Source organism: Spodoptera frugiperda, chromosome 23, assembly GCF_023101765.2.
Source record: "Spodoptera frugiperda isolate SF20-4 chromosome 23, AGI-APGP_CSIRO_Sfru_2.0, whole genome shotgun sequence".
Taxonomy (NCBI): domain Eukaryota; kingdom Metazoa; phylum Arthropoda; class Insecta; order Lepidoptera; family Noctuidae; genus Spodoptera; species Spodoptera frugiperda.
This window is the reverse complement of record NC_064234.1, coordinates 2,398,312-2,411,017: the sequence shown is the minus strand read 5'-3', so window position 1 is coordinate 2,411,017 and position 12,706 is coordinate 2,398,312. Positions and strand designations below refer to the sequence as shown.

Below are 12,706 nucleotides of genomic sequence, written 5' to 3'. Positions count from 1 at the left end.
GGTTGGAATTTTAGTATAGTATAGTCTGGTATGATAATTATAATTCGTAGTATATCATACCAGAAACATCGTGTTAGTCAGGAAATTTTAGTAATTGTGACCATTCATTCAATGAGGCAATGACTTAAAGACGATGTCACATTAGTGACTGGACATCATTGATTCACTGATTTCAGTGACATCATATTTGAAGATAAAACAGTGTAATAGTATCATACTACACATGATTATTTTAAACTATGACATAGCTCATTATATTGACTGCGCGTTGGCGTGGAGGCTGGGCAACTGACTGCCGTGTAGCGTGTAGCGGCTTCGACTCCCTTACGGAACAACACTGTGTGATCCACAAATTGTTGTTTCTGGTCTGGATGTCATGTGTATGTAAAGTTGTATGTTTGTAAACGCACCCACGATACAAGAGAATCTAAGTGTAGGGAAAGGTTTTAAAAAAAAATATATCGAGCGAAGAACTCTAGTTTAATAGCTTGTAATGTAGGTCGAGCTTTATATTCCAAACGTGGGCGAATAAACACAGCTTAGCACACAGCTTGTCCAAGCTAATTTGGAAATAGTGGCCGTTTACCTGGTGACGGGTAATATGACCAGAATGAAAGATTATCACTCAGTCTTTTATTATCTTTTATTCATTAACGCTTTATATCTACGTTTTACGGGCTCTTTCTTTTGTGTTAAGATCCAATCTTTGGACTTTTATTTTTATTGTTCTTTTTTTCGGGAGTAGTTTTAACAGCTCATCATTTTTCTTTTATTATTTTGTGATGACCTTGATCGTAGTGTTCCTATATCTACTGATAAATTATGCTATTATTTGCAGTGTCTGTGCTAAAACATTCGCGTTAGGATGACAAAATCAACGATACGATCAACGATTAGCTAATTGAAAATCAGCGTATTCACTTAACTTATTTTATAAATGGAAATCAATTTGATAACAGTAACTGCTTACTAAAACAAAATCATATCAATTTCCTCGAACCTCTACAATTTCGGAAAGCACCTACCTACGTGACAATATCTCATTATCTTCATTACATGGAGTAACCAAAACAATCTTACTATAATAAAGTCAATGAAATCACGTGAATCAATAACTTGATGGTTATTGACAAATCAACATGTCGCCCAGTTGCCCACGCGTGGCCCTGGCGCCCACTTTGGACTAATGTGTGGGGTGTGGGCCACCAAAACTACCGACTGGTTATGTTTGTAACAGCCTATAAAATGATACATTTTATTATTTCAAATTGTACTGAGACATCACGCCTTTATTGTTTAATAAAGGATTAGGCAGATTTGTAGATGTCTGACACCCACATTTTGCTAGTACTGTAGTCTTATTGACATCAATGATTTTGGTATTTTATTGCCAATGGTGAATGGTGAAAGTGTAAGCTTAAATCGACTTATTGTATCTCAATATTCTCAATGTCAAAGTCAAGATTTGTAAAAATAGTAAAACATGTCCAACGATCGCCTTTTTTATACCACTACGGTGAAAAAAAGCACACGGCCCACCTGATCATCTGATTTGTTTTAAAAACAAAACTGAGTAACCAAACAAACCTGTAGGTAATAGAAACCAGTACCTAACTAAATGTTATACTGTCTCCAACATCAAAACTCTAATCTTTTTGATTTATGTATAATTTCAGACAATACATATTCTTAAGCCATCTGACATATCCTATTCTAAAAACAAAGTACATATATCCACATACCTAATCCATCCAAGCCATTCATAGAAGTCAAAAAGTACCTACGTGTTTTGTATGCGCAAGCGCATCCTCTCTGTATTTGGCTGCTGCCGATCTTGCACGAAGGCTCGCCGTGATGCCGAGTCGTGTCGAGGAAGACAAAGGGATGAGCATTATTGTACCTAGGTTACCTACGTACTGTACTGATGGACTAGGTATTAGCGACCAACATAAGCATACATACTATTTCGTGGAAAATCTATTGAATGCAAGGTCAGACTTTGGATGGGTAAGGCATTAATATAGTAGGAACAACGTTTGTACCAATGATGTGATTGACAAGAATTACTTGTGGCTTAATAACAGTTGCATTGGTCTGTAACTCTTCGGTTAAGTTAAGTAACCGAGCATAATTTGTGGACGTATGGTGCTATTTTTAATGCCGTTTAGTGCTTGTCTACTTGTAGAGTAGAAAACTAAATTGTAAGTACCGGATTGACGTAAATTTTGACACTTGTCAGTGTCATCCCCATACATTAAGTTTTCTACTCTCTCTGTAGACAAGCGCTAAAGTGACATTTGGCTAGAGACTCTGTTTAGTTATATCGCAGTCAGTCAATCAATAGTTGATAATTAAGATAAATCTTTAATTAAGATAACTCTTTACTTTTTTATTAGAACTTTGAATGGTCCCTGTCTACCTGTGGGTGGGCGGCATTGACCTCTACCGTCTAGCCTGCACTGATAACCCTAATTGCAATCATTTACTTGATAACACTGTCTCCAGTGAGTTGCAAGGGTAATTATTATTGTTTCCGCAGAATATTATAATTTATATACTCGCTAGTTGGCGCCACTATCGATTATGGTCCTGTCAGAATAGATTTAGTAACTGAAGTAGACTTTAAACTACACTAGCGCCACAAAGATAACAAATTCCGTATCTTTATTTTACAGATGCAAGAATGGCACTGATGCAATTTCTCCTTGGCAATTTGCCCTGGATTCATAAGAATTCAGAAATAAAAAGAATTTCCGTTCATACATAATACATATTTTAAGAAAACTGTTCGTAATTGTATGAACGTACGCAATCTAGCAGGAGGCTGCGATAACAGAGAGATTGATAACAAGTAATAGTTGGTGATAAGAGAAAAAGTGGCGGCTAATTGTTTACAAAGTCACCGTCGATTACAAAGGGGCTTGTGAAATACAACACTGTTCGTGATAAGATATCGAATAGGGAGGTTCTGTGTGTATAATGTTATTTTTTGGGGACTATTTTAACGTATCCCATAAGTATATTTTTAAGGAATAAATATACGACTATGTACAACAACTAGTACATATGAAATTTACATGATTTTTGTTTCCTGCAAAATGTTTGATAGAAGATTTTATAAGACAAAACTGCCTGCACCTTTGAGTTTACATGAACGAGTAGAGTATATCTATTTAAAGTGAAAAATTAACGTCAAATCATTTATTCCAATTAAACATAAATAGGTACTTTTGAAATGTCAACAAATTAAGAAATAAATAATCCGACAATGAAACTAGCTGCTCGTTCCAAAGTATAGCTTCAAATGGAGAAGAACGAGCAAGAAACTCCATCCGTTAATCAATCAATTTAACATATAAATTACGAACATAATTTTACAAAACTACAACAGCACTACACATTCACGAGAAACGTGAGAAAAATCTTTATTACATTGCTATATGTAGGTACATCAAACATACATACAATAAATTGTTTCAAATTAACTTGCACTAAAACAACATAAAGTTTAACCGTAAAACTCGATAAACCGACAGTTTCACTTGTTTAATTAATGAAAATTACTCAATCAACTGTTTTTAACCTGTGTTAAAAGTTGAATGTTAAAAGTTTTACAATTTGTTAACAAGTTTACAAAACGTATGTAGTAACGATTCACCATTAAACTGAACTTACGTTATTGTAGGTAAACTTTTTTCCTATGACCAAATAAGGTAAAAATTGTCCGTTTTGGTGCACATATCCAATGACTAATTATGAGGTAAATAATTAAATGTTACCGCAACTGCGCAATGTCCTGATTTGTGTATGTAGGCAACGAATGTGAAAACATTTTAAATTTTATATTTTCATTTTTGTGACAACGGTTACATAATAATTATTTAAAGAGATTGACCATTCTTTCCATTTTAATATCCCGTTAATTAGATGACGACTAATTCTACGATGTTTTTTTTAATCATTGCCCCACACTAGGGTTTTCTCATCTGTCGTGGGTGTTACAAACATACAATTTCCCATACACAGGACACGCGGGAATCAAACCCGCTATTGCACGCAAATTAGTTTACGTAAATGTGTTTGTTTATAATTATCATACATTAGATTTCTTAATCATTATTTAACAGTAAAATCATACAAAATCAGAATTTCGAAACAATCTAAAGAGCCACTCTGTCCAACATCAGAACTACCATAAAATCGATAAGTAACTCGATTACATACGAGTTGTATCGATGATTCATCGGTATAGCATCGTCTCTGGTATTCGCGGGGTATGCGCAGGTTATCACACTTGAACCCTGTTATCTTAGAGAAATTGTACACAGCTTCCGGGCAACCGAGATCTTGGTTAAGTATATTAAGTAATAAATTCTAAGAACGTTGACTTTGATAATGAATATTAATAGTGAGCTAGCCATAATTGCTATTTACCGCTCTCCATCATACAACACAAACCAACAATTTGAACCTTTCATTCTTAGCCTGGATAACGTTCTCACCTCTTTTAGTAAATTCAAAGATGCTTGTCTTATTGGGGACATCAATATTGATATCATCCCAACTAATCTAACCGAACGCGCCTCTAATTACTTAACCCTCAATGCATCACATGGCCTATTGCCTGCACATTGCCTTCCCACCAGAATTAACTCCTGTCTTGACCATGTAATCCTAAAAACAAAAAAAAATTCGACAGTACTTGTTCTCGATTCTCACATTACCGACCATCTCCCGCTACTTGTGAAAATCGATGACATAAAAATGGCAAATCAACAAACCCCTTCATTTAAAATTCCCATTATAGATTATCCCAGTATCAAAACAGATTTAGAAAACCAGGATTTCTCACATATTATAAATACAGATGACCCTAATGTAGCCTCCAACATTTTGATAAATGCAATACAATGTTCTCTCAAGAAGCACACGAACATAAAGAAGCTTCCTAGGAAAAATAGAAATTTAAAACCGTGGATTACCGCCGGGTTACTGAGATGTATTCGCCACCGAGATAGGCTCCACATTCAGGCTCGGAAATCACCAGATAATCTCATTATCCAAACCACATATAAACGGTATCGTAACTACTGTAGCTGCCTTCTTAGGAAACTAAAAACACTTCATGACAAACATGAGCTAGAAAAAGCTAAAAACAATCCCAAAACTCTTTGGAATAAAATAAAAGATATCACAAACACAAAAAAGACATGTGCACCACCTACAGAATTGCTGAATGCCAATCCTAGCCCAAAAGTGGCAGTAAATAATGTCTGTAATTACTTTGCCACAATTGGCGCTGATTTGGCAAAGAGAATCCCAACAGCCCCGATCCAGCCACTTGCTAATTCAAATACCTCCGATAACTCTTTTGTATTACTAGAAGTTGACGAAACAGAGGTTGAATCTACCATTATGAACCTACGTTTGGATAGCGCAACGGGCTGGGATGGAATACCATCTATGCTTTTGAGGGTCTGTCGGAATACTCTTGCTCCTCTGTTAACACATATCATAAACATCTCGATAGCGAAAGGAGTGTTCCCGGAACCTTTCAAGAAGGCATTGGTTCACCCTATACACAAGGGTGGGCCCAGGGAATGTGTCAATAATTATAGACCGATTTCGATTCTGTCGGCTCTCTCCAAGGTTATGGAAAAACTAATCAATAGCCGTCTAGTAAATTACCTGACTAAATACAAAATTATTGCAACCAATCAGTATGGATTTAAAAAGGGAGTCTCAGCTGAAGACGCAATAATTGACCTAACTCAACTTGTATCTAAAAAGCTAGACGAGCCGCAAAAATGTACTAGTATTTTCTTGGACCTAAAAAAGGCGTTTGACACGGTCTCTGTCCCCACCCTTCTTCAAAAATTGGAGCGCATAGGTATCCGTGGCAGACCCTTTGAACTTTTTAGAGATTACCTGCAGAATAGAAAGCTGGTCGTTAAAATCGATTCATGCCTAAGTGATGAACAATCTGTCACATACGGAGTCCCACAGGGCAGCGTGATTGGGCCCACACTTTTCCAAATATATATTAATGACCTATGTACGCTGTCACTACAAAACTCGCAGATTTTCACTTACGCTGATGACACTGCGATTGTAGTTTATGGGAACACGTGGGGCGAGGTAAAAAAGAGTGCTGAGCGATCTTTGAGAGTTGTAGCAAAGTGGCTGCAACTTAATCTTCTTACACTAAACATCGAGAAAACGAACTACATTCCCTTCTCCATAGGTCTTAAGACAAAAGCTCCTCCAGAATTTGGAATCACTGCTCACACATGCTCTGATGCCAGCTCTTGCTCATGTGAGGCTCTTACTCGTGTTAATCAAACGAAATACCTGGGTGTAGTGATTGATGACGGACTTAAGTGGTACAAACAAATAGATAGTATTAATTCTAAAGTCAGAAAACTAATCTACATCTTTAAGTCTCTGAGACTATGCGCAGATGAAAACATCTTAAAAATGGTCTACTTGTCACTTTGTCAGTCCGTTATCACTTACTGTATCCCGGTTTGGGGAGGTGCTGCAAAAACCAAATTTATTGAAGTAGAGAGAGCTCAAAGAGCTGTACTTAAAGTAATGATAGGAAAACCACGTAAATTTCCAACAACTGACTTATATGACCAGACTAAATTGCTTACGGTAAGGCAACTTTATGTTCTCAGAACTACTCTTAGAATTCATAAGCATATCCTACCACCGGACAATACTAAACGTAAAGTTAGAGTCATAGTTCCTTCAATAAGCCATAAAACGGCATTTGCCAGACGGCAGTTCTACATTGCAAGCACCCTTATTTATAAAAATATTTCAAAAGATGTTCCTCTGGCAAGGTTTAATCGTCACGAAGTCAGGGTCAAATTACAAAATTGGCTGCTTGATCAAGACTATCATCGTACAGAAGAATTATTTCTCCACCAAAAGTAGGCATGGATGGAAAGCATTCTCACAACTAAATTTACACATCTATTGCAACACACATACACACATACATTCTATACGCATACACTCTCACACCCACATACTCACCGGTACACACACATACACAAACACAACTCGCTTACCAACTAATTATTATTAATTATTAAAAGTTAAGTACCTCTCCCTGTACTCAGGAACCCACAGAGTCAGATACTATTTGTGTTGAAGTTATACATTGTAATACATAAGTAAGGTCTAGAAACAAAGTAACAGCAGAACACTGACTCCTAAGATACAGGTTTACCTAGTTTAGGAGTCAGGGTTTTTATTCTTATACCGACCTTCATTCATTTTACTGTATCCTAGTTTATAAGTAAAGAAAGGTTTTGTATTTGTGACAATAAAAAGATTTATTATTATTATTATTATTTATAATATGTTTAGAATTAGAAAGTTTGGTGTTTTGAACCAGCATTTAAGAAAAAAATATAAATAAAATATTAAGCCCTTTTCATTCGAGAGCTGCGGAGTGTATAGCGGGTTACCGGAGCTTCAGCTTGAAAAGCAGGAGTAGGAACGGAGTGGTTTTTAGTCAGTAAGAGTCTGATATTCAGTTTCGCCCCGCCCAAGGCGGGAGAAGTTATTGCATAATTTTGCCCTCTTAGTAAAAATGCCCTCTAAATAATAGCTTTTAATTGTGTCTTTTAACTTTGGTTTATTAACCTCATTAATTTGACTTTATCGTTACGATATAACTTCAAACCTAACTTACTGATATCAATAAGTTTAACAATTCCAAAACCTAAACCCCGCAACACAATTCAGAATCAAATCACCATAATTCAAATTAAGGACACATTCCAACTTCCAAATTTGTATTAGCAGCAGGTAACCGCCTACATGCGCAGGCGCCTACACTTGGCAACACTTGGCGATTGCTTGTTAAATGCCGCTAAATGTGATCCAGTAACTAAGGGGATCAGCAGAGGTTACCATGGAATTAGCGTGGCGAAAGTTCGGTCAAAGAGTGAATGAATCATTCGGAGTGAATGTTTGAATGTGCGAGTATTATGGGAATGAGTCACTCGCGATTTCTTTATGAGGCAATCAAATTGTATTACGTGTGAGTTTGCGCTCACGGCTGGCAGTTATACCCATAATATTGATACTGCTTATGGCTCCAGGCTTTGCTTGACCTTTGAAAATCTCTTAGAAAATCTACGATAGAAAAGAGAAAGAATACATGTAGTTTTTATCTGATGTCGTATTATTTTATGACTGTGATAAGCTATTGTAGAGTTAATATATGGTGCAGTTATCTGATAAGTCATTGAGGCGGTCCAAAGATGTTCTTCAAGCTGTTCAAGATTCTTATTAGCATTATTAATTTATGTATTATGTATGTAGCGCAATAGATAAGGTAACTGTGTGAAAACGGAATTATGGCAGAAGCACGATTGTAAAACGGACCGAAAGTGTTAAACGATCTCAATCTAAAATTTATTTTATATCTTTTTTTATAGATCTAGGGTAAAAAGCTGGATCATCAAAAGACCGACATTCATTAAAAAATTGTCCCAAAATACTGAAAAACTGAATAATAAAATAGCAAGACTGAAAAATAAAACATTATCATCATTGTCAGTCTGTTCTCGTCCACTGTCGGACATAGACCTCTCCAATAGCACGCCACTGAGCTAAGCTGAGAAAAAAAAAATAAACTAGAAAAACTGTACGTAAGGTTTCCTGGCAAAATTTAACACGTCCTTAACTCCTAGTTGTTAAATTGAATACCAGTTAAATACGTAAATATGTCAGAATTCGAGATGGAAACCAATTTCCAATAAAATAGAACAGGAAGTCTCATTAAAAGTCTCGGATCGTTCTAAATATACTGACTACATAGTTAACGTACGGCGAAATCCATCCACTTTCTCATGGACATTAAAAATATCGATGTGGGTTAAGAATCGACTCACGCGCACGCGTTAACTGCGCGCGCGCATCCTGTGCGTCGTAAACTTAAGCCCATTGTGATAGTCCGGATACTTGGCGATTTATTTACTTTGAGATTTCGCTTCGTTGTTGTTGTCTTATTCAATCGTTATTTTATGAGTAGAGTAATAGTTTCATTACAACGCTTTTTAAGTTAGTTTAAACTTTTAATATGACATTTTTTTTTTGCAGAGGAGATTGTTCGAATCAATTGTGACTACTGAGCAAGTGGTCCCAATTGGTGAAAAATGAGAATCCTGTATTACATTAACACATTAAGCTATTCTTAAGTGTAAAGTTTCTTAATTTTGTTGATTCTCTTACGAATCAAGAGAATTTAAAAACGTAATTTTTACCTGAACATACGATTGCTTGCCATCAGGTGATCCATATGGTCGTCTATCGGCTTATACCATAAAGAATCCATACTAACCACCATACTGAGTCATTTAAAGATTACTTAATCCACTCCTTAGCAATTATTTTCGATACAAAATCGTTACTAAGGAATAGTTTAAGTAATCATTAAATGTCTCTGAGTGCGGCAGTAAAACATGGTTACATATACTTTTCCAGCTTCACCACTACAACCCCATTGTTCAAGAACATCGAGATAATAAACGAGCCATATTTAACTAGTTTAGCAGACTTTAAGCTGACCACATAACAAAGCCTTCGTATCTAATATGAAGTGAGGGCATTACTCGTCCCGACAAGACACATTACGTCCATCTAGCGAACAAAGCGCGATGCCTGCGCAGGAGTCGGTAGACATGTGAGATAGATTATTGTTAAAGAAGGTTAACTTTGATACAATCTTGTGTTGTACGAGACTTGTTTGATTAATTTTAAAGGTTTGGCTACATGTGTTGTCATATTATACTACATTCTACTTTAATTTCAAATGTGATTAAATCAATTTTAATTATCATTGAATCATACCTTGGGCCATTTAATTCCTGAGTCATAATAAAAGGAAAATAAATATAATTATATTTTATCATCTGTATGATTAACCCAATTTCTGTTTCCTGTTCAAATTCATTTTTTATGTACAATTGAAATGAAATCGTTTACAAAGATAAAATCAAAATCTACAAAAGCTTATCAAGATGCAAAATAAACCAGCATTAAAAACTACAGCTGCACAGTCTTAACCTTCTGCTACCCGCATGTAACGTCACATTGCGCAGGAGTTGCCGTATATCGTATAAATCAGGCGCGCGTGCGCGGTAGCTGTCACGCGCATGCGCGCCACGACACACGTCACGGGGACATGGTACCGTCATCTGTTCGTGATTTCGGAAGGAGACGTTGAACTCTGTTTATGGGACCTTATTTGTAAGCAAAAAAGGTCCTTACTGTTTTAGTCATTAAGCCTTTTGACTGCTGACTGAAAACTGTTGAAGGCAAACCCTAAGCTAACACGAGTCAACGGTGAAAAATCTATCTAAACTTTAGCGGTTAATGTGTTAAGAAATGAAAAATAGTTTGACGTATTTTTGAAACAACTAAGTACTCATATTTTCGACTTGAAGTTGCGGACTGCCTAGCGGGTTATCGAGGTTTCGGCTCAGAAAAGTGGTGAACGGGGTGGTTTTTAATCAGTAAAACTCTGACACTCCGTCTCGCCTCGCCCAAGCCGCCCAAGGCAGGGCAAGTCATTGGATGATTTTGCCACTCCTTAAAAAAGTGCTCTTATTTTATCCCAAAAAGAAAAGAAAAAGTCTCAAATTGATATTCTTTCGAGACTTCAACCATAGAACCATAGAAGCAATACAATTATTTATGACTCTTTTCTATTTTTCAGAATTTCCCTGCAAGTCAACTCAAGAACCTGACACATCCCTAACCACCCATATCATTTAACAAACATTAAATATAAATTATGTTATTAATAAACTTCGATAAGAGTTGCATGAATAATGGCGCTGTAATCGCATTACGGGTAGTCATTGATTTCATCTGGTGAAGTATTGCGAGGCTGAAGATATGAGGAGTATCGCATTGTGCTGTCACGATCACCTCGCATTCGGACAAACGTGGGTTCGTTTCTTGTGTAGGTACTGTTTCTTCGGTAATTTATTGCGATACGGGTACAGGGCGTGATGGTTTTATATAACCGTTTTGAGTTTTGTAAATTATTTTTTGATGTTTATCGTTGAATAAAGAACAGTGTTTTTGTGATGGCTTTAACAGCCTACATGACTAGCTTATCGCCTTATTAAAAAAATAAGATGGTCAAGATTTAAACTAGCATTTTAATGTATCTCATGCTACACACAGAATGACAGGAAATTCTAGTTATATTAACTTTTTCCTTTACTATGAACATGCACACATTTGTAGCCTATAGACCGTCTACAATAGAAAAATTTCAATGGAATAAAAAGGAAATCAGCAGCACTTACTTGGATTCTTATCGAAGATCATAGGAGTGCACCGGTCCAGGGTCCTGACATTCCCCTCAGCAGCATAGTTCCTGTACCCTGGCTCGCAGCGGTACACTGCACCAGGTCGGGTCACGTTGTACTCGTACGCGGAGTACAGCTGATCCTCCGGAGCACCCACCAAGATCCTGGGGAAGAGAAGGTGGAAATTAGAAAATAGAGTTGTTAAAGAATACATAGTCTAAAAAATACTTGGGACACTTTATTTTATTTGAATGGTTCGTTAGTCGAGTGGCTCGCAGACACGACTGCCGCACAAGGGTCGAGGTTGTTTTATGGTTTTAGGAAATTCTGGTAGTAAGACAGAATCTAGAACTGTGCACGATGGTGCATGATACTATGCAATAGCACATACCATCCTTTTATAGAAAACAAAAACTCATGACCGTTATCTTCTCACAAAATCTACACTAGAGCCATAGACAGCACAATAACCCATAGTACACCATAAACAAGAATCATATCAGTTCGGTCAGGACAAAGCAATCACACCACCGTGGCTCAGGAAACGGGTCAAACAATCAAACGACGCTGGCACGCCGCCAGCACGCAAATAGACCGGGGTTCATTCCCGGTCGGGTACCTCGCCAAATTGTATTTCTATACCCTGAGTCATATGTGACGTGTGACGTATGTGTGTCTGTTATAGTGTGATGTCATGGTTTCTGATTTTGAAAATGTAGCTGTCAATGAAATTTTCAGTAATTTTATACTTTTTTAAACTCGATCAAAGTAATATAGCAGGTTGTTTTGAAGAAGTTTCTTTATATACCTAGTCTATCTATCTCTACTAATGCTATGAAGATCAGACATACATCAGAACATTTAACCCATTTGAAACTGTGAACCTTTCAATAACCTAAAATTGTAATGACAGAAGTAACAAGAAATAACAATAATGTTAAATAGTCTTATCTTGGCATCATTGCAGAGGCATTATTAAAGAGACGAGTTTAAATAAAAACTAAATAGTACACTCCAAATCACTGACAATTTAGAAGTCAAAATATTGTATTATTGAGTTTTTTGACTAAGTGGAGTTGTCAACTCAGCGAATCAAACTTATAAATCCTAGCTCAACTAACGATACACTTCCGACACAAACCTAAATTTTAAACTACTTAAAACACATTACAAAGAGACATCAAAAAGTTTAAATCACTACGCCTGCCCTAGGTGGGTAGGCAGAGGTGTGGAAATAGCAAACTGGAAATAGTCCCCTTTCCGGCGACAGAAATAGCTGAGTCACCGGGAGAATACAACTCGCTTGTCGAAGGGGACACTTTGGAGGTTATTTTCTAAATTACCTTGCTATAAAGTTGACT

The 12,706-nt window shown here is 36.6% G+C and overlaps 1 protein-coding gene across 4 annotated transcripts in view; it reads right to left on the bottom strand.

Moving 5' to 3' along the window:
• The window catches only part of LOC118266613 (integrin alpha-PS2), a 109,863-nt gene that overhangs the window by 63,394 nt on the left and 33,763 nt on the right, over positions 1-12,706 (bottom strand). For all 4 annotated transcript variants that reach the window (XM_050703207.1, XM_050703209.1, XM_050703208.1 and 1 more), the window contains exon 2: positions 11,343-11,509. In XM_050703207.1, coding sequence (XP_050559164.1) covers positions 11,343-11,509 — 167 coding nt within the window. The remainder of the gene's footprint in view (positions 1-11,342; positions 11,510-12,706) is intronic.